The sequence below is a fragment of the Nanorana parkeri genome, unplaced genomic scaffold (genome assembly GCF_000935625.1).
Source record: "Nanorana parkeri isolate BGI_ZX_2015 unplaced genomic scaffold, ASM93562v1 scaffold528, whole genome shotgun sequence".
NCBI lineage: Eukaryota > Metazoa > Chordata > Amphibia > Anura > Dicroglossidae > Nanorana > Nanorana parkeri.
Genome location: NW_017306796.1, coordinates 842,044 through 865,962, shown reverse-complemented (window position 1 = coordinate 865,962; position 23,919 = coordinate 842,044). Strand labels below are relative to the sequence as shown.

The following is a 23,919-nucleotide window of genomic DNA, read 5'->3' as shown; positions in this document are numbered from 1 at the left end:
TGTGCAAATCTGTTTAGCCGCTCCTTTTAACATGTGCGCCAGTTTTGACCAGAGCTTGCACTATTTTCCCGATTGCGCCTGTTTTTCAAAAGTTCGGAAATGTGTACACATGTCCTGCGACTGTCTGAACTCAGGGCCGGATTTACTCTCTCTGCTACCCCAAGGCCAGGTTTCTCAATGTGCCCACCAGATGGCGGGTGCGGCAGGGTTAGTTTTATTAATTTTTTACGTTTTTATTACTTTTTATTTGTATTTTTTTTACTTTTTTACATTTGTATTTATCTTACTACCTTTTACTATTTTTAAATTTTTTAATAATTTATTTTATCTTGGTATGTTTTACTTATTTTTTTTATTTTTTAATTTGGAGGTGACATGCTCTCTTTATTGAACTTGTCACTTCCAATATAGGAGTTCTAGCACAGTACTGATACAGGAAGGCTGCGAGCAAGGGCGTAACTAGAAATTACTGGGCCCCATAGCAACATTTTTTATGGAGCCCTGTGATTTATAGTTACGCCCCTTGCAGGGCCCACCTGAGATCCCAAACAGCCCACCTGAGGGTAACCCTGCAGAGGCCACCATGGACTCTCTATGGTGGGTTCTGCAGGGTCTCAAGTGGGCTGGTCACACCCCTGCACACCTCTTACCCTTCAGCCTCTATCCTTTGTCAGCCTCCTCCACCGCCGGGCCCCACCTCCTCCTCCACGGTCGTTGATGGGCCCCACCTCCTCCATCGCCGGGCCCCGCCTCCTCCACTGCCGACGCCGGACCCAGCTCCTCCTCTGCAGCTGCTGGCTGTCACTGACTCAGCAGCGGCTGTGAGGAGGAAAGCACCGCTGCACAGATCACTGGCAGGTTGTCAGTGATCTAAACAGCGGCGCGTTCCTCCTCACAGGCGCCAGTGACAGCCAGCAGCCCGCAATGCCATGGAGACCCAGGCTGCCCACACGCCATCAGGGGGACCCCTTTGTTCCTTGTCCTGGCCGGGCCCCACTCTGCCCCGGGCCCCATAGCGGGCGTCTGGGTCGCTATGGTGATAATTCCGCCACTAACTGCGAGTGCAGCTCTCCCATCCCAGTGTTCACACCGAGCAGGGCGGAGAATGGACATTCTCCGCTCTGCTCCCCACTCTCCATCCTGAAGATCTCCATCTCCGGAGAGGGGTGGCTGGTGGGGAGAGAGGTAGCCAGTGGGGAGGACACTCCTGCAGGCTGCATACAAGTGATCTCGTCGACATCACTTGTATACATATAGTAATTCATTAATTTTACATGTAGTCTGGGCTTTGTGTTCTGTTTTTTATTTTTACTTTTCTAGATACACTTACTTGAAATAAGGGATCGGCATGACAACCTGACACTTTATTATTATAGACTCTATTTTAGTTTGACATTTATTGTTTGCCTTCTGTTGTTTTATGTAATAAGAATACTTATATTGTGCCGACAAGTTTAATACCTTTGAATAAAAGTTTTATTTTTATCATAGGAGTCTTTAAATGGTGCGGATATTGGGGGAAATGGGTGTGGTTACTGGGGGTGTGGCCACTAAAGTGTGTGGCCACTGAGGGGTGTGGTCACTGAGGGGCGCTGTAAAGCTTTCTCGCACAGGGCACCTAAAGGCCTAAGGCTGGCCTTGGTGACGGACATTGTTATCTGAGATAGTTAGGAGTTTCCGTACCCTTGGATATGTGCCCCAAGATATGGTATCATACTGAAGAAAATGTATAAAAACCTTGTCATTTATCCCTGTATTTATCACACTGACAATCTTGCTTTGTGATCCAATGATATCACATTACTGAATAAACCATATATAGACTGTTAGAACTATCATGGTTCATGTCCTTTATTTCAAGGTTCTACTTCACACTATTTTAACATCTGAACTATTATCGTATGTTTGCTGCTCCACACCTATCATTTTTAATTGCCCCGCCTCAACTCACCCTCCTCCACTATCTCTCTTCTTTTTACTCCCTTTCATTCTCTTTCGACCTTCTAAGGGGACAGGCATCTGGACAGTCCTTCCTAATGCTTTTATTGCCAAGCAATAGGAAATGAATTGCTACTGTACCTTTTTTTGTATATCACATTTGGATGGCATCCTTAAGGATGCCATCCAAATGTGATATACAATACAAGGTTTGCACTACTGTTATGCACAAGGTTTGCACTACTGTTATGTTTTTAATATGGCACAAACTGTTTCTGCATTATGTTTGTCAATTTTGGCAGGTTTATCACATCATAGACATTCCTGGAGTCTGGTTGCTAAAGGTTTAACAGTTACTATGCTCTGTATATGTTCATTTATGTGTTGATTGTAACAGAAAGCTGCCCAAAGTAAGAGGACCATGCAAGGCACTGAATTGTTAGGATTTTAAACTGATGCAACATTATGTGTTTGCAATACATTTTGAAAATGCCTCTCTGGAGTACTAGTGACTTTCTACTTTTTACTATGACACAAGGCCACAACATGAGGTTGGACGAGAGGCGGTTTAATCTAAGACTGCGTATAGGGTTTTTACTCTAGGAGTAGTAAAAATGTGGAATTCCCTACAGCAGATAGTGGTATCAGCTGAAAGCATAGATAAATTCAAGAAAGGCTCGGGTGATTTTTATAGTATACAGAATTACGGGGATATGGGAACTGTTAGTATTAGTATATACACACACACACACACAAACATACACATATGCAAACATCTACGCTGAGCTTTATAGACCTGTGTCTTTATCCAACCTTTTCAACGATATACTAGGCGTTCTAATTCTTCTCCAAGTTAGAAGCTAAATTTTGGATGGATGTTCATTTTTAATAAATCCAGTTATCAAGGTTATACCACTGAAGCATTTGCCTTGATATGTGAAGGTGCACTTCCATTTGGTCAGGTGTTTAAACTCCAGCTGCATAACTTTACAGGAGTTGACAGACAATAGTGAAGGGAGAGGAAAGGCAGGAAGGCTTATAGTCTACTGCCATGTTAAGAGAGAAGGGTTAATGGGAGCATAGGTAAGAGGTTGCATGTTTAAAGTGAACAGAGATAATAGGTGGAAATATTAGTAGGGCAATGGATCCAGGTAATTGATGGCAGTAGGGGAAGGGCCCTCCAACTACAGGTAATGGGAGGGTCATTGCAAGGATTGGTGTGCTGGCAGTCACAGTTTAGAGTGTTCCTATTGCTACAGGTGTGAGTATCAAGCCTGATATGCATGTGAAAGACAGACGAGAGGACTAAGATTGTAGAGGGTTTTACCATGGGCACAAGAGACAAGTAGTCTTTTCTGCCATCTCTTAACGTTCTCTTTCTTATCCATATAGGCGTGAATATATACAACAGGATTCTTTCATATAAAGTTCAGGTTTCCATTAAAGCTTAAGAAGAAGGGGGTAGTTTGTTTAAATGTTGATCTGCTACTTCCAGAAAAGATATATTTTCTGCAAAGATATTACTTCTCTTTTGTTTGCACTTTAATTTGCTCTACAGTTTCCTATGAACGTAAAACCCTATTACAGACAGTTCCACTTTCAGTCTCTTTTGGGCATGATTGTATGAAGGAAAAAACTGACACCACCATGGATCCCACATAGTGAAATGAGGAGCAATTGGTCTGCAAAATCGCATGCCACGAATGTGAATTTTATTGTAAATCAAGCAACCAGAATTAACAACCTTGATGTGTTTCACACAAACAGTGATTCAATTTTATTGCATGCTATTCATTACTTTAAGGGTGGTTCATGCTGGGTATCCAGCAGATAGCATGGCTCACCCGGATAGATGGACCTGCTAGTTTCAGTCTGCTTAGGCTCTTTCAAGTTGATGATGTAGAGATTGAGAATATTAAACACATTATTATTTGATTCAGTTTTTTGTAATTTTGATATTCATTTTTGACATCCACATGTCACGGGACATAAAGGTGTTGATTATATATATACTTTTTTAGTTTAGTTATTAAGTGAATTAAAAAGGTTCATTGGATGTCCAGGGTGGGAAAAGATAATGTGTACAGTATATGATTTATTTTGTTAATATTTTTTGGGGAATCCTCGTTATTCACTTATTGTACACACTGTAGACTCATTGGACACAGCATCAGTGTGACAGAGAGCCAAGGTGCAGGACTGTCCCTGCAAATACGGTAGAGTTGGCATGTATGAAGTACCCAATAATCTCTATCATCTCTACTTACATACTTGGCTAGGAATTAATTGGACATGGGCAAATGCCTTTACAGCTATTAATAAGTATTTCACAGCCACATGACTGTTGAAAAATGTGGTGAAATCCATTACTCAGCCTTTGAGTGCACATTAGCCAGCCATATATTGTCTGCTTGTGTCTATACCTTGCTGTGTGATTTCAAACTTATCTGTCTTTATAACACACTGATAGTTACCTTGGTAAAACCAAAGTCTGCAAAGGTGTCTTGTTACAGAAAGAATGTATTTCATGTCATTATGCAAATTGCTAAATTACTAAGTCCACCAACAGAGGACAGGAAGCTATGACAACTGAAAAAGTCCATGGCCAGACGAACTTCACTGCTTACTGCTTGAATGTAGTTTAACACAAGTAAGTGGATTATTTTTTCTTGTTTTTGTAAAAGCTAACATTCATTTCAACATTTCCCTGTTTATACATTGTTTTATACATTATTATTTTTTGTTAAGTAGTTGGCAGTGATTAATTTTTGTAAACCCTAAGTAATCTGCATTAACGTAAGCGGAATTTTTGGATTGTCCGTCATTAGTATTGAAAAATCCTCTTTGCATTAGATCTGGTCTAATAGAAACGTTTTTACTATAGAAAAATAATTGATAATAGCTGTAATGTTATAAATGTGACCTAATGACTAAATTACAAAATAAATGTGTCCTTATTTAAAAGCAATAAGAATTTTTGATGCAAAGTTCTACAAAGGTTGGTGTGTTTATTTAGAGGACTGTTTTGGGTGAGAGCACCAATTACTGCAAAGGAGACCTGAATTACTTAGTGAAGACTAGAGGTATGTGCCCTGGGTTCCAGGGTCTAGCAGTGCTCCTGGGCAGATATTGTTAGGAGTTGGAGCACCTGTTAGTTGCATTTTGGTCCACAAATGGGAACGGTGCAGTCCGGTGTCCAATAATGGGTGTCTTCCAAAAGTTGTCAGGTCCCAGGAAATAGTCTTTACTTCTGGGAAGGTGTTTAGCTCCTCCTCAGAAATCTCTCAGTGCCTCAGTGTTTTGCCTGTGTGTCCATGCATTCTGTTCCACTGCTCCTTGTACCAGTTGTCCCAATCCTGTTTCCTGAACCTGCTCCTTCTGTACCTGATGTCCGTTCTTTGATCCCGCTGCCTGTACCTGATCCAAGTTCTCCTGAATCTTCTGCCTATTTCTGCTCCCCCTGTAACTGATCCAAATCCTTCTGCCTGTTCCTGCTCCCCCTGTACCTGATCCAAGTCCTCCTGATCCTTCTGCCTGTTTCTGCTACCCTGTACCCGATCCTCCTCTCGGTTCCTGCTCCCCCTGTACCTGATCCCAGTCCTTCTGATCCTTCTGCCTGTTCCTAATCCCCTGTACCTGATCACAGTCCTCCTGATCCTCCTGTCTGATCCTGCTCCCCCTATACCTGATCTCAGAACTCCTGATCCTTCTGCCTGTTCTTGCTTCTGTGTAGTTAATCCCCCATTCCTAGCCAGTTCCTGACCCATCTTACCCATGTTCTTTTACCCCCACTTGACCCTGCTTACCTGATTTATGCTTCTGCTTTGTACATACAGTAGTTTATTAGTTAGTTAGTTAGTTTTCACTGTTTACTAGTGTTCACTGATGTTTGCCTTAAGGGTGCACCAATATAGTTTTTTCTGTTTCGAGTACGAGTACTGATATTTACCTTTCGGAACTCGCCAATACCGAGTACAGATACTGGTACTTCCGCTAGCATGGAGACAGCTTCCCGGGCAATCAAGAAGCCTGGCGGCTTCTCATTACCTGCCCCCCGGCTTCATGATTGCCCAAGAAGCCGGCTCTAGGCTGTTTGGCCAGCTCAATATTGATTGGCAAGAAAACCGGCTTCCCAGCCAATCAGCATGGAGCCGGCTTCCCGGCCAATCAGAATGCCGGGAGGCTGGTCATTAACTTCCGCCCGGCTTCCTGATTGGCCGGGAAGCCGGTTCCATGCTGTTTGGCTGGCTTGAGGCTGATTGGCTTGGAAGCCAGCTTCATGTTCCCTGGTGGCACTGCCGGTCAGAGGAAATCTGCCTCTGACTGTAAGTTCCAGCATCGGGGAAGGTATCGGAGCATTTGGGCGAGTACGTGTACTCAGCCAAAATACTCGGCACCAATACCGATACTAGTATCAGTGCATCCCTAATAAATATATATATGTATGTCTATGTGTATATAGTATCGGTATTGGTGCATCCCTAGTTTGCATAGATTGCTCTGTTTATGCTGATTTGCTGCCACTTGTGTGCCTTTTTAATAAATCTTATTGCTTCACCTAGTTTTGAGTGAAATCCTCGTGTCTGGTAACACCTGCTCTGCAGGATACCAGCATGTGGTATCTTAACAGTTATATTTTTGTGCTAGGCTTAATCCAAAAGATAAATTTGAACCATATTAAATCATGCGTATCTAAAAGGCCAAGTTTACTTGTTACACCCATATTTAGAGTGTAACATGAAACAATGTCACATCGCCAGTCCCGCACCCCCAACTGCCCCCAACAACACTTAACTGAATCTCTGTTTTTTCTCCCTGCAGCATTCATGCTTTAGTTGAATTTGGCATGGCTCCTCCCTCATAGCTGCATCATCTATTCAAAGATCATTTGGCAGTCCCATCACTACGGCTGAGAGAGTTGTAGTTCTCAATGGAGTACAAGTGCGGTGATGTCTCCACATTTGTAGTCCATAGACACTTTCTCCCATCCCTGCAACTGAAAGTCCGTACCGCGATATAGACAGGGACTGGGATGAATAGTTTGCCGCATTGCATTCATGTTCCACTGATCATTGATGCGATGCTTCACAAGCTCCAAAGCAAAATAATAATTTTTTTATTTTATGGATGTATGGGCATTTATTATTTTTTGTAAAAGGTGAACTATGCGTTTAAGCTCATTTCCAGAAACCGATACACCAACTGAGGTTATGCAGCCAAAGTCACCTAGCAGAACAAGATCTTGGCGGAGAGCCTGAAGAACATAAGTACATATAAATATGGCATGTAGCATGCAGATTGTACAATGCTGTATTGTACATAGGTGCATATTGCACAACTCGTTCCTCATTTACATCCGTAGGTGTATAAATGCCGCCCTAATACTTAGGTGCATAGTGCCCCCTAATTACTTAGTTCGTAAGGGTAAAGTCCAAGCCAGGCCCATGTTGACTTTAGAGTGAGTTGCACTGTAGCTCATATCTATTATACCATAATCTATTGACAAACAGGCGTGGAATGAGTTCCTCTTACCGGGAAAAAAAAGCATAGTAGCTCTACTAGGGAAGACGTCTGTATGGTGAGTAGAAAAATGTGAGCTGGTCACCTATTACATGTGCGTATCAAATGGGTTTGTGTAACTGTTTTATGCAGAGTGGTTCAGTCATTGACACAAGTAAGTCTTTGTATTGCTGTTTTCCTTTTTAATTAAAGGGCATGATGTATATTCTGTCTGTTCCTGTTAGCTGTAAGCACTAACGATTACTGAAGTTACTTCTATACCTCTTACCAGCATACAGAATTAAATACATCTATGTACTTTCAAATTCATCGGCTCAAGGTACTCTTATATGGTAGTTTGCTGTTCTGGCAAAAATGAATTGCTTGTAATGTGTTTTTTAGATTTGAACAGTGTGAATGGTCAGGACCAAAAAATTACTGACTGGTCAGGATGGAAATGAGCCACTGTTTCCCTATTGCTCCCAGATGTTAGCCATAGTAATTACAGGATACCAGAGCTGTGTTCTGTCTCCTGATCAATTTATGAAACATATGTTTCAATTGCACACCAAGCCAGTTGTATGCAACCCAGTAGTGGGGTTCAATGTGTAGATGGTGCCTCACGAACTGAGCAAAATGTATTGCCAGCACACCTTAGTTCATGGAAGTTACATGCCAATTATTATGAAAAAAGCAACTCACAAAAGAAAATGCAACGTTTTGAGACCTGCACAGGGTCCCTCCATCAGGTGAGGTGGCCCATGACTTTGCCTGATGAAGGGACCCTGTGTATGTCTTGAAAATTTTTTTCTATGTGGTTGAGTATAGTAATGACCAGGAGTGCATCTTCCAAAGCCGTTGCATTTTCTTTTGTGACCAATAAAGGTAGTTTTACTTCACTGAACAACGGTGTGCTGGTGATACATACAAAAGCAAAAAAATTCCAGCACACGTACCTATTAGGGTTAAAACAGAGGTTTGAGTTTACAAAATATGTAGAAGCTTCACTGCCTCATCAGTGTTGCTGATCTCCTCTGCCTTCTTTCAGCCACTTCCTGTCTACATGCAATTGCTCCAGTGTTGGATGCACATCATTGCTATGGTCCGGCTGCCATGCTTGTGAAGTGTGTAAGCATAACTTCTTGTAGTCAAAACTAGGGACATAGGTGACCTGTGTGACAATTGCCACAATTGGGAGACAGTTGTCATCGTATACAGGAATTGACTGAATAAGGACCTTTATGTAAGTTATTATTATAATAAAAGCTCCAGATTTAAAAAGTTAAAAACAACTTTTGAAATTACATGAACATGTTAAAGATTGAATTGTTCCTAATACATTTCTAAAATGTAATGATAACTTTATAGTTATATTGGTATGTGATATCTAAGTAGTCATAACTAGACACTTTAGACAGAATCTGCCAATTATCCCCTCTGTAATCTAAAATCTAGAATGGAATATGAATGACAGTTTCACACAGGGAACCTATTGATAAGTGTATGTGGGTATTGTATGATTCAAAATGAATGGCACTGCAACACACCACACAAAGGTGTTCATATTGCCAGTGTTGTGTTATGTGTTGTGACACTTTGGTGTGATGCCGGCCCGAATCTCTTTGCTAATAAGAGATTTAAAGCGGAATTAAACCCTTCAATACCCACCTCTAGCACAGGGACATCTGTGAGATCCCTTGCCAATTTGACATCTTCTCCCCAGCTTCTTCCAGTTTCGGGGTCTTTGGCCATCTTGATTGGCTGGTCAGGATGACCTAACTCCCGGGTCAGCTCAGTGTACATTCTAAAGCATCTTGCTAGGAGAAAGGAAAAATCCTTTATTGCAGAAGGACTATAGGAAGGAATTTATTAAAACTGGAGCAGACAGAATCTGCCCATGGCTGCCGATCAGCTTCTCTTTTCAGTTTGTTCAGTTAAGCTCTGAAAATGAAAACCAGAATCTGATTGGTTACTATGCACAGCCACTCCAGTCTTAGTAAATTCCCAGCTGCTTCACTTCTGCAATGAAAAGCCTTCCTGCTCGCCAGTTTTTAAATTCAAAGCAAAGTTCCACTTTAACTTCTTGTCAGCAGTCATCTCATATGCAGCTTATCATCATTATGTGCAGTTTACAGAAATCAATGCGCTTCTAATTTGACAAACAGCTAGAATTCTCAGTAGGATAGAGATTTAGGCTGCAGTCGCATCTTTCCATGTGCATTTTTATGTGGTGGAGAAATGACGAGGAACACATCTTCCTTGGTTAGACTATTTTCTGGCATTTGCTAAAAAGAAACCTTCCTGATCTAAGAAAATAAGGAGGATGATATTACTAATGTCTTCTTTCAGAAACTGGTCCATTGTCTTCAGTAGTTTCCATGTCATGGACCTGGAACAAGAATGCAGATCAGGAACTTGAATTTTGCTTGTTGCATGCTCATTCTGACTCAGTGATGTTGATCTACTAAAGGACGAATAGGCTGTTGACTTTGCAAGGAATTGGCCCTTTGCAGGGGAATTTTCGCTTTAGGTAACTAAATGAGCTGAAGCTCCGCTGACATCCATCACCCAATCATGTGCAAATAAAAATACTGTTTTTTTTTATTTTCTATGCTTGTGATTGGGTATTCTTCACAAAGGGAACAGCCTATTTGCCTTTATTAAATCAAACCCCAGTAAGCTTTGAAGCCAGAGGCAGCCAGACAACTGCCATTTTCACAATGTTGCAATAGTAGCTTTTATTATATCAGTGTTAGTAAATATACATTTTTATAGAGGTCTTTAAATCAGACTTGAAGGGACAACTGAGCAGGAAAGAGGTCAAGAGGGATTCAAAAAGAAGACATGCCCTTCAAATGAAGGGCAATTGGGAGCTATGAATAGAAAACTATCTTGAAACACAGAGCCATAAAAAAAAGAAAACAGCCAATGAGCACAAGACACATGAGACCAAATTATCAGTCTTGTAAAGTCTATACAGGGCCAGTCTTTACTACAGTGGCAAAGAGCAGAGAAGAGCAAGTCTCAGGACAGGTAATGTCATGGCCCTCCTTACCATCTTGTCTTGAATTGTATTGTAATTGTAATGTCCTCCTTACATTGTAAAGCGCTGTGCAAACTGTTGGCGCTATATAAATCCTGTGAAAATAATTATATTAATAATTAGGGATGTCCCAATACCGATGCCAGCATCGGTATCGGGCCCAATACAGGGCATTTTGACAAGTAATTGCCCTATGTTTTTGTTTTTTTTCTTCTTACCTTGCCGAGCATCGCATCACTGCTGCTCCGGTGGGCGGAGCTCCAGGTGGGGTCCTAATTTAGGTGGGCGGAGACTGCCAGATGACCCCGCTTGGGGCGCCGCCCACCGGAGCAGCAGTGACGCGACGCTCGGCGAGGTAAGTAAGAAAAAAAAACCTGCAGCGGCGAGTCAGCGCTGGTCCGGCGAGAGGAGCTACAGGTGGGATTCTAATTTAGCTGGCCGGCACCTCTGAGCCAGCTTAATTAGAACCCCACCTGGAGCTCCTCCCACTGGACCAGCACTGACTCGTCGCTGCTATCTCCGCCACAGTGAGTGAGGGCAAGGGGACACTATTATGCTGCAGAGTATAATTGTAAATGTATTCTCTGCACTGTATTAGATGTATTAGCACTAATAATGTTACCATATGAAGAGCAGTGTGTAAAAGTGCTTTGGTTTGAAATGTGCATTGCCCAACTTGTGTATGAGCATTGTAAATATTGTGTTGAGATTTTCAGCATCTTTTTGTCATGTAATCCTTCTGTAAAATGTAATTTAAATAAATATTTATGTTTATAAAAACTTATTTTGGGCATCTAAGTAGACCGTTCTGACAAATCTTCTTCAGCTCTGTTTAGTCATGGTTATAACTGATCATAAGCCCATCACTGCTCTTTTGCAGTTTCTTAGTCTTTTTCCGCCATATACTTGCTCGTTGGCCCCCAAGCCCTACTCTATAGAAGCCATGGTTTCCATACACTGCACTGATGATGGCCAAAAAGCCTAAAACAGCTGTATGCAGTTTAGAATAAATGGCTCTATAAGACTATATCTGTACTGTACACCAGTGCTTGGAATGTCAGATGGCTCATTGGGGCATAAAGGAATCACCCTGCTTACTGTCCTGTAATAAGTAATAATCCTTTTATTTTTGGGATATGTATTGGAATTCTTTCTGTTCTAAGTAGACTCTACTGAGCTATGCACTGATACGGTTCAAGGGCTTTTTGAATCCTTTAGTTTCGTCTTACCATATTTGCTTGTTTGATACAGCATTTGGAAAGAGTTAGCGATAGGCATCTCAGACTTCCACAGTATGACTTGCAAAAAGCACATTCAACACCAGTGCTGCTTGGGTATTATTTTACACTCTCAGCTATAGAAAGTTATAGGCAGCTGTGACCTGAATACTGCATTGGGCTGCCTGACAAACTGCAAGTCTACCAGACATGGCTGTCCAACTGAAAACAATAGAATCTCTAATCTCTTACCAAATAAACACTGACTATGCTGCTGTTTAACAAATACTTAGAAATCTATTCTTAGGCTTCAGGTCACATGAGAGAGCTTAGAGGTTTTTTTTTATTCCTGAAAAGAAAAGGGTTAATTTTTATACAAACTTTTAATGATGTGCACTATTGATTCAGGCTAAAGTGTATCTAAATCCAAACACTTGAACCAAATATGTTGTTGCACATGTTCCTGCAATGTCAAAAAGGTAAAGCCCATCTCCGGGCAAACAAAAACATTCCCCTTGTAGTGGGTCTACCCCCATACTGCAAGGGTTAAGTGCTCATTCATGTCTATAGGACTGGAGTCACGCAGATTTACTTGCCTGATCCCAACTTCCGCCTGCTCCCTCAGGGCTGCTAGACTGGTGCCCAGAGCCTTTTCTTTCTGTGCTAAGACTGCTAACGTCATCACATCTCATATCTAATTCCATAGACCTGCATTAGATATGAGGATGCCAAGGGACATTCTACCAGCCGGAGGGGAGAAGAGGAGAGTGTTGACCGACAGGGGAGCAGGGCTCATGTAAGCAAATCTGCTATACTTTGGTCCCCTAGACAAAAAAAAAGCACTTAAGCTTTGTAGTGTCGGGGTAGCCCCACTGCAAGGATATTTTTTGTTTGCCCAGAGATGGGCTTTAGAACCTAAGCTGATAAGGCAAGAAAAAAGAGATACAGTGTACTAAGCCTCCACTGCCAAAAATCTCTGCATTTTTTTTTTGCTTCCACTTTGAATACTTATTTATATTTCATAATTAAATTATAACTGTGAATGCTACTAGTAAGTTGTATCCACAGGCATTTCCTTACAAAGTCAGGTCACCTGCTGTGTTGCCAACTTGCCACCCTTTTTTGTAAAACTGTGGCCTTCTGGCACAACTGTAGTGCACACATTATTGCAGATTGATACTACAACATGTAGACAGCATAGAGAGAGAATGAATGAACAAAATAAGGGAAAAAAATATTTTTACCAATAATATTGTGATTATCTTTTACTTACAGTGATCTACAAAACTAACAGGGTCATTCACAAAAGGGTGAAGCATATCTGTAAAAAATAAGTCAAGGCAACTGGACTTTGAGACAGTCAGGGCCTGTTCACATGAGATCAGGTCCTGAACAGGTGCTGATCAGCAGACGTGGAGCTGCTGATGCAGTGCGTTTTTGATGCGTTTTTGATGCGTTTTTGATGCGTTTTCGGTCTGGATGCTGACAGTTAATTTTTTGTCAACGTTGATGACATCATAATAAGTGGAGCAAGAATACAATTTTTTCTTTTTTTCCCCCCTTAGCTGCATTGCGTTTCCGTTACGTTTTCGTTGCGTTTCGTGCGCGTTCGTGCGTTTCCGGACCGGACAAAATGTGACATGCAGTATTTTTTCTGTCGTAAGCTGAACGGACTGCGCACGTGAGAACTGTAGCCCATAAAACACATAGGGATACATTGGGATGCATTTTGAGTGCAGCAGCGTACGGAGCTGGTCAGCACACAAAATGGACGTCGTGTGAACAGGCCCTTAAGGTGTGAGCTTTTTGACTTATTTTGTACAGATATACCATGAACTGGATGAATGATAACCTTCACAGACAAAAGGGTGAAGCGTTTGGAGAATGCAGAACAAGTGAAGGATGTAGGACAACATAGCTGAACTGGAAAGTGAGCTGAATTGGAGAATGTTTCCAAATCAGCTATGTTGTCCTAGTTCAGTGGTTCTCAACCTGTGTAACCTCACATTTGTCCTTAGACATTAAGTGGTAACCCAAGTCGCACTGCAATGGAACGAACGGCATTGCAGTATCGTGCATTCCGGTGCAGGCGATCCTCAGCTTGGGGTCCAGTGTGGGCTGCTGTGCTGTGATGGAGCTCCATCTATGCATGCATTGCTTGTACAACTCCCTTGTGCGCCCTTTAGAGGTGGCGGGAGCCAGAATGTGACTTCACTCCAGTCATGGCACCTCCACAGGTCACGTGAGGGAGCTGGAAGCAATTCATGTATGGATGGAGCTCCCTTGTGGCCATAGCTCCAGCCCACCCCACCTCAAGCTGACACTTGGCGCCAGGCAGCATATTCTGAATGGCTGCTCAGCACAAGAACTGATATTGCTACGCTAGGGGGAGGCTGTGCAGTCTCTCACATAGAAAAGGGGAAGGCACGCGGTGACCCACTGAAAACGAGGTCGCGACCCACTTTTGGGTCACGACCCACCAGTTGAGAACCAAGGTCCTAGATTGTTCACTTCTCCTGCCTTCTCCAAACGCTTCACCCTTTTATGAATAGCCCTGTAAGGATTCATTCCAAGAGTTTACTTCTAATTTGATTGTAATTACAATTTAATTCTAATTTAAGTGCAAATTTTATTAATAGGTCAATTAAAAAAACTAATTATATCACACTCTACAGTATCTCACTCTACTCTGACTTCATCTATGTCAGAGTACAGTTTCATCAAATAATTAGGGTTTACATGGCTCATTCCATCTCCTGGTATAACCATAGATTTGAGATGACAGTTTGCTGGATTGAGCAATAATGTCATGTTTATTGGTCTGACCAACAAAGGATCATTCAACGCTTTTCAGGGACATGATGGATGAGACAAGGGTATATAGGCATAAACAGAGTTAATGTTTGACGACAACCATGGGTTTATTCATTTCTATCTGTAAAAACACGTAAAACAAAGTCATTAAACATATTAAAATGCACTAACGTATCTCAAATCTTTTGATTTCCTTTTTTTTGTTATTTGCATTTTTACAATAGAATTAAAATGCCTTGTGTACAATGGCAGTTCTTGAGACTTTCATATGTTATCACTAAGCTTTTTTTTTTTATACACCCATGCACCAGTGTATGTACATATGGTATCATGTGTGATTAATAATACTCTACTGGTTTTCTGCCAAAGAATGGGATTGCGAGAATGTTACAGGGAGGAGGCGATAGAAGAGTTCTTTGTTTCTTGCCAGAAAATTTGGTCATGATATGATTGTGAGGTCACACTAACAGAAAGGTTTTCTGATTTTCACAGGTATAAGGATCTCTCGTGAAGCTGTACATTATTAGATGATGACATGGTGTGTCCTAGTAAGTAACTTTTATTGGAATATAGTTACCTTTCTGTCTATACTCTGTCGTTCATCACCTTGCTTGCATGCACCTTATCTTACTTATCCAACCCAGCCCAGGTGTGCAGTTCCATGTCATGTAATGGAGGAATGTTATCTATAATATTCTTCACTTTATCTCCGCTTCATCTGTCATAAAGGCAAAGGATTACAGCAAACAAACATTGCTCTCATATTTGGCATTTCTTACAAAGGGACTAATATTATATTTTAAGCAGCCTTGATCCCAATATGCACATATACTGGAAAGCTCACATTAAGCGATCCCCCAAATTCCAAACTAGACATTCAGTGGGATCAGATGAGGTCAGTCTGTATATTCCAATTCCATTTTAATTGTTAGTATTGTATGAACCTTTGAAATGGTAAAAGGAAAGTAATATCTTTTACTGTTGTCTCATTCTATATTTTACAATACCACAATTTTAAGTAAATTTTATGCTGACATGCTAACAGCTTGCACATTTTTAAAGTACAGTCCATATATGACCTTAATTAGTATTGTCATAAAACCTGATGTGATTATTTTAGATGAAATATTTGCAAGAACTTGCGCTAATGGAGAATAAAATATTAAATGGATAAATCTAAACCCAGAACCAAAAAATATATATATATATACACAAAAAATTCTTAAGATTTTAAAAGATTATTCTAGAAGAGTACGGGAAGCTGCTGGACTAAGGCACTCGGCCACTAGTATAGGATGTGTTTAAATGGTACAGCGCTAACCGTCCTTCGTTGATGGATATGAGAAATCAAAACGTTAAGATCAAAGGTTTGAAGCATACAATTGAAAAAGTATATAAACTGTAAAGGATGTATCTCAAAAAATCAGTAACATCTATATAAATACAGTGTGAAAAAACAGTGTGTAAAGAATATTAGTCCATGTGAGTAGTCCAAAAAATGACTAAGTCTTTTAAAGTCTTTAAAACTCCATAAATATAAAAATAAAGCCAACTTCCACAGTGAAAATCCAGTGCGTTTTCCAATTAAGTGATGTGTCCAACGAAAATCCAGAAAGGAACGAGAAAAAAACGAGGAAAAAATCCCCTCAAGGGAATGCACTCACCGGATCAGATGATGTTAAACAACCGTTTGTTTCATCAAGGTAAGCCGGAGCTGTGTCTTTGCTTCTCCCGCTCGGTGGAACTCTAGAGAGGGAAGGGACTCCCGTTTCTCCAGGATGTTAAACGAGGGATCTTCACTTTTAGAAGTCCCCCCGGTAAGATATCCAATCAAGCAAGAGAAATAAAACATACGCTCATAGCGTAATAAATCCCAGGTACTCACATATACACATATATATATGTTTATTAATTACTAATTAGTTGCACATTGAGTGTGTATTTATTATTGGGAAACCTTTTATAATTATTTATTCACACATGACACATATTTTCATAATTTTACCACAAGTTTAATAATAATTTATTTTTCATATACATATTTTGTACATTTTTTACAAATCACTGAACATTTTTGTTTGATATTTCACATTGGACTAATATTCTTTACACACTGTTTTTTCACACTGTATTTATATAGATGTTACTGATTTTTTGAGATACATCCTTTACAATTTATATACTTTTTCAATTGTATGCTTCAAACCTTTGATCTTAACGTTTTGATTTCTCATATCTATCAACGAAGGACGGTTAGCGCTATACCATTTAAACACATCCTGATTATTTTAGTTGGATTGGTTTCTAATTTGGCTAGTATGGGGACCCATAAATTCCAACAGTCTAACATGGTAAAGGGGGACAATGTAGCCCACATAGATAGGCAATGGACACACCCTGGCCACACCTCAGTAATACAAATCTCAATTAACTAATATGCAAATCTGCAGGACTATGGGGAATTGCTCTCATATTTTAACACTTACTAGTACTTCTGTGCTGGCAAGTCAGTAGCTCTGCTAGTCCTCTACTTTGACAAAGACCATGTGACTAATGTCTCAGCATTGATTAACAACAAAGAGGGAAGACTTACAAGCATTTAATGGGGGAATGGTAAGCATTCCAATGCTTTTTGTACCCAATACTGCTGTCATTCAAGGGATTACTAAATTTGCACAAAACATCCACTCTAAAATTCTAATTGCTAATCTATAACAACTAATCAGCTTTTATCAGTTTAGAGACAAAGGATCAAAGAAAGATGCATTTAGTCACTGATTTAGATATGCTGGTCACAAACAGATTTGCAATAGATTTGATCTCTCATCTCAATAAAAGTCAACAACTGTGTATTATAATGGCACAACTGATTGGATATAAAGTAAGTAGATTATTAAACTACAGCATCATACTACAGTACATCGTTATTGTGACATTTTCTAATCTAGCAGACTAAAAAACCTTACTGTGTGAAGCCAGCTTTATAGGTACCAATAGACTTTTTTTTTTTATTGTTTGGTCCAGTTATTTGTTACTTGATTGGATTGTAGTCTCATGTGTGTGGGTAGCACCTGAGCCTATCGTAGGAAACTTGTAACTGTGTAGGTTAGTAAATTGATAAAATTCCTCCACTTATACATCAGTATCTGCAGCCTATCTTGTACTGTGTCCTGCCATTCCCAACTCTCTCCCCATTGAACTGCAGTTGTCCAGCCAATATAAAGAGTGCTGTAAGTGCAGTCAGATTGTACATTCACATAAGGGTGCCCTCTGATGGCTGTAGCCATTGAGAACTATGAACTAATTATCAAAACTTAAGCCTACCACTGTTGATCAGAAAACATTTTTAGGCACTCTATGAACTGTGCAGGCACCCATGGCCTGAGCTTAGGCTTACTCTTGGAAGTGATGGAAAAACTATGCAACAGGGACAATGGGGGCATGTTTTTATTGCTATCTGTGTCTTTCTATCTCACTGCCAACCACTCTTCTACTGCTTATACGTTTTTATGGTTTTCTTGAAGATTTCCAGACGAAGGATGACGTCTACTGCTATTCTCTGGCCAAGGCACTATACTATGTTGTTTCTCCTGTGACATTGGGATTTTATGCTCCATGGGGTAGACGTAAGGACCTTCTACTTAACAAGGTTGAAAGTGAGTATCAGAACAAACTAGGGATGTATCTGTAAATATTGTTTTCAATGTTTCTTCTTTCAGAAAGGTCTCAAGTACACCTCTCAGTTGTTTTAAAATCGGGGACTACACGTAATTTGTTTCAATGGGCATGAATAAAATGTAGGTGTGTGAATTAGAAGTTTGCATCTTCAAGCAAAAAGTAAAATCACAGTACATGAAACAATATCCAAAAAACACTGTAAACAGTGATGTACCTATAGTCATAGTAGCCTACGGGGCTGATATGGGCCTTAGAGTGGACAGGGTTAAGCCAACTTGAAGCTCCACTCCAGGCAAAATATGAACGCTCTCCCTCCCACCCCCAATTAACCCATCCTGCAAGGTTTTTTGTTCTTATCTGGTACTCACCTAAGTCCCCCGCCCAGGTCCCTCGCCAACGCCATTTACGGGTACAGGGGACCTGGACAGAGATATGCTTTAACCCTTTCGCTGAAAGAGCCATTTTTGCACGCATCTTATAAACCCCATTTTAGGCTTGAAAAGTAAAACATTTAAACATCCTCAGAGTTATATATTTCCTGAAAGCAGAGACCCTGCAGAATAAAATGGTGGCAGTTGCAAATTTTTATGTCACACGATATTAGTGTACCTCTTTATCAAACCCAAACTTTTAATATAAAATACCCTTAAAGTGACATTAAACCCTCAGATTTTTTAACATAAAACAATACTGTAATGTGTGCCTTACTGTAATCCATGGTTGTTTCCCTTCTCTTTGCTGCTCTTCCTTTTAAATCCGTATGTCTTCTCATGCTGGGCAGAACTTCTGTTTTGCAGCAGACTGCCTTATCTCTGGAATGGATACATGGTGTCTGTGTGCAGGTTCACAATGTGAGCCAACACTACAGGAAGAGGCACTCAGCTGCAAAGGGAAGTTCTCCCCAAGCATGAGAAGAGATAAGGATTTAAAAGGAAGAGCAGCAAAGAGAAGGGAAACAACCATGGGTTACAGTAAGGCACACATTACAGTATTGGTTTATGTTAAAAAATCTGAGGGTTTAATGTCACTTTAAGTTAATTTTAGTGCCCAAAACACAATGTAATACGCATTTTTTTTTTTGTACAATATAAAAGACGAGGTTGTGCTGAATAAATAAATAGCCAACATGTCAAGCTTATAAATTGCGTCTGCCCGTGAAATAGTAACAAAATACAGTACCCCAAATTGTCCATAGGAGACCCTTTAAAAGCCTGTACAGATCATCAGTTTAGAGTTAACTGTGAATATTGGCCCCCGAATTATTGGTCTCACTTTGACGCACGCGATGATAGTTACCGTGGAGTGCAATCTCCATTTTTGTACGTAGGTGCACCTGACGTGTGTTTGCATTAGTATGCTTGTGTTTTGCAGGGATAAGGGACTTTAAAAAAATGTTTTAGGGTTTTTACATTTATATTATTTAACTTTATTTTTTTCAACTTTTGTTTAACTCCATTGCTATCACAGAGGGGGGCTCACAAGTTCCCTTTGTGATAGTACATCGGAGGTGACAGGTTCACTTTAAGGTGACATTAGCGGTCTATTAAACCCCTAATGTCACCTTTGCACTTTAATGAAGCTGATCAAACACAGATTGTGCTTGATCAGCTTTTTTCCCGGTTTCTCGGATCCATGGTTCGGGTGAGTATTATTTTTTTTTCTTAACCTAGACACAAACATATACTTGCAGTGCAGGGATGGGTTAAGATTATTTTTTTTACCTCGAGTTCTGCTTTAAGTACGTATTCTAAGACGGCCACTGCTATCCTGCTTATAAAAATGCTAGGTGCCTGGCTGTAACGCCAATCTTTTAGCTTCAACATTATAAGCCTTGTGTTTTTACATGTATCTACATCTGTTTGTCAAGCGTTCGAGATGTTCTCAAAAGAATTGTTACATGTGTTTTCAGCTGATAGATTGTGCTTGTGCGACAAAACGAGCAAAACATTTGCAAAACCACTTGCACCACGCATTTATAGGAATTTCTATTGAAGTCTATGGGGCCAAAAGTGCATAAATCTGCAGAAAAGTAGCTCATGTACTTTTTCCAGCGAAGTGGAAGTTTTTCCCTGTGGTCCTTGTGTGTGTTGTAAAGTAGTCACCGCTCCAAGCTCGCTTCCGTGATAGATTACCATTCTAATACAAGTTAGTAAACTAAACATAAGATTATCTATCACGGGAATGAGCTTTGAGAGGTGACTACTCTACAACACACAGGGACCATGGGGAACAAAAGTAGACACCGTCCAGAAGGAAGGACAGTGTCAGCACCAATTCAGAGATGATTTGAGGATCTGCAGCCGAGTGATACACCAATAAAGTAAATTTCTGTTAAGGTATGTGAATGGATTTTTAAGGTTTAACTCCTGAGTTTAGTATCACTTGAAGTATATACTATTGGAGACAGGAGATTAAAACAAGCCTGATGGTTTGTGCTGAATGGGCAAAGCAAAGGTTGTGATTTAAGCCCAAATCAGTTAAATGCTAAGATAGCCAATCTTTGCATGCAAGGCTCGCCATGGATAAATGTCTCCCACCACATTTTCATGTGCAATTTGCCTCACTAAACAGGCAAGTCTGATTAGTACTTTCTTCTTTCGATTTAGAGAATCTTGTTACCAGATAACATGCTTGCAATGTTGTAAACACTTGTTAAAAACTCCTAGGAGGGTCCCCAGGCCATGTTTTGCATCAAGCAATCAAATAAAATAGGATTTATGGAGAGTCTGAGGTAAACTTTAGTACAAGACAAATGTAAAAAGAGGGCTAAGCGCAACATTAGAATCTGTGACTGCGAGATGTGAATGGATGGTGGAGGGGAGTAATGATTTACTGGAAATAAGAGGAAGTACGGAGACTGGTGGTGACAGGGGCAGGACTTCATTATATTTGTATTTCCAAATATGTGAGTCAAATTTAACACTTTCCTTTATGTTAAGACTAGATAAAGTCAATATCAATATGTTTAGTATTTACTGGTTTTGAGTAAAACAGAAATGTCACACATGAATTGTTGATTTATAGCTGGTTCAAAGGCTGAAGAAGCCTAGCTCCTAATAATGTCTTTGCAGTGACTTCATATACAGCTTTATTTACTTTTATTTCATTCTTGTGATTTGGTTTACAGCATATCTATGTATGGAATCATGGGAAAAAGAACAAAATGAAATTGCAAGAACCAAGCAGAGAACAAGAAAATGCACAGGAAAAGACCTCCTCAAGCTTATCTTTCTTATGATATTTCACCATCCTGTCATCACAGAAAAGCACAAAGAACGAGAGAATATTCGATTCATCTTCATCCGTTTCAGTGCATGGGAATATGCAGGTAGTGACCATCTCTGGGCTGGTCTTGTTACCACCCTCTGTGACGGAATTGAGAACTACTTTGGACTGGCTCCTATGAGCGTCTATCGAGCTGTAGGCAGAAAAACCAAAATTATTGATGCACCACTTAAACAAGAATGGGTTAGTAAGAAGTTCCTATGTATCCCACTCTGGATTGCTACAATTTTAGTCATCTTGATTGGAATTGGTGTTGGTGCTTTGTTTCTAATATATGGCTTTCCATTTGGTGACCCAACTGGAGATATGCTGGCTGCTGCTGAAGGTGTTGGCGCAACTGTCGTTGGCATCTCTGCAGCAGGGATTTTAAGAGTGGTTATTATGACCATGAAAAATGCAATTATCACCCAAAGGGGTGTGGTACAAAATAAGATGAACCGGACAGACATGAGTTCCCAGCTGGGCTTCATGAGTGACGTGAAGCGGGAGGTTAAGGTAATCACCCGGTATCTTCAACTCATGGAAGTCTTCCAACGGCAGAAAATTAAAGTAGTTCTAGAGATCACAAGCCTGGACAGGTGCATGCCAGACAAAGTAGTAGGTGTTTTAAATGCCATGAATATTCTACTCTCCGATCCCTGTGCCCCATTTATTTCTATTCTAGCCGTGGACCCCAGCATCATTGTGGAATGCGTAGAAAGCTCACTATTTTTAAAAGGCATGGCAAACAATGGTTATCAGTTCCTGAACCGTATTATAACTCTACCTTTTTGCATTCCCAAAATGGACTGCGAGACTAAGTGTTTCGTGATGAGAAATGTCATAGATGGAAAAAATGAGCTGATAAGAGAAAAAGAAGAAGAAAATATAACAGATGAAACATTGGTACCAAATGAGACAGAACAACTCCTACGACAACGAGTTACCCATCAAAATGATTTTGGATTACAGGATACTCCCTTTAACGTCAGATGCTCTGAAGATCAGGGGCAAACTATCAGCTTTACAGATAAAGGACCAAAGACCAAAACCTTAATAAACGATGCCTTCAGATACCTTTTTGATGAAAGCATGAAAGACTTTATTACTGACAATGTTGTCCACATCAGAAGGATAGTAAACACAATCACCATAACAATCAGACTGATGATAAGAGATGTGCCAAGGACTAAGATTAGGCCTCACAAAGTAACAGAATGGGTAATTCTGGCAGCACAATGGCCCTGTCGTCTCAGCTGGATATTGCAGTGCATTGAAGATGAACAACAGAGGAGGTGCCTTGATGAAACTGATACAACAGGAGAATACTCTATATATGCTCGCACATTCCTTTGGGATGTTTTTGAGAAGTCTTTGGAAGAGTTAGATGCCATAAAAACAAATCTCAAAAAACTTTTGGAGCTGGATGGGGACCCAGAGATTTTCCATAAACTATTGTATGAAAATTTCACAGTAGCAGATGCCAACTTCTTTTTGCCATTCACTGTCAATTTAGACCAGTCCATCAAAAGAGAGATGGAACTTTTACGGGGCAGTAACAACATGTGGGAATCCAAGAAGAGCAACAGACTGACCATGTTAACGTTACTGAACATGAGTGTAGATGAAGTCTGTAAAGAAGTAAGTATTTTATTACTATCATTGCATTCTAATAAATGCTTACATGCTTATTTGTAAAAAAAACTATTTCTACAGGTTACTACACATTGCCTTATTGAACAGCTTCACTGATGTTTGGTGAGATTAGGAAAGATCTTTCCGGAATAAGCAATAAGTGTTTTACTTTCATACTAGATTGTCAATTGTCTCAAAAAAACTCATAGCCATTTTATACATTTCCATTGCACCTCTCTACACCTCAATTCATATTTATGAATATTTACCATACCCTCTTTCTTCTTTCGCAGATGAGTAAACTAGGATTCCGAGAGGAGAACCTCCAGCTGTATCGACAAACGATAAAAGATCACAATCTGAATGGAAGAGCCTTGGTCTATAGTGATAATAATGAAATAAAAAATGTTTTATGTATGGGTCTAGGAGACTGGACACTCTTCAGTGTATACTTCTTAGGAGTACTTCCACCACCCCCTGCTGCCCCCACAACAGTCTCTGCTTTTGGAAAGCAAGACGCACAAAAACTTGGTGCTGGATCCATTGACAACATCTTAAACAAAAGCAAAATGTCACTGTCTTTTTCAAATGAAGATGTTTCCTAAACCATGTGCACATAAACTATATTGCCAATTTTTGTTGAAAGCTGACAATCACACCTATATGAGCTTGTTGGACATTCCATTCTCAAACATGCTCATTATTTGGAGTTGGCTGTCCCCCTTTGCCGCCATTCAAACCTACACTGTTCCAGGATGGCTTCCACCACATTTATGTGTGTGTCTGCAAAATTTGTGTCCATATTGCCAAAAAAACATTTGTGAGGTCAGG

General features: G+C 40.2%; 1 protein-coding gene across 1 annotated transcript; it reads left to right on the top strand.

The window, feature by feature from the left end:
• Positions 1-16,186: 16,186 nt before the first annotated feature.
• On the top strand, positions 16,187-23,693 carry LOC108791116 (NTPase KAP family P-loop domain-containing protein 1-like). Its single transcript, XM_018561501.1, has 4 exons — positions 16,187-16,214; positions 18,036-18,167; positions 21,317-23,094; positions 23,382-23,693. Exons 1-4 carry the CDS (start codon positions 16,187-16,189, stop codon positions 23,691-23,693), a joined length of 2,250 nt encoding a protein of 749 aa, XP_018417003.1.
• The last annotated feature ends 226 nt before the right edge of the window (positions 23,694-23,919 follow it).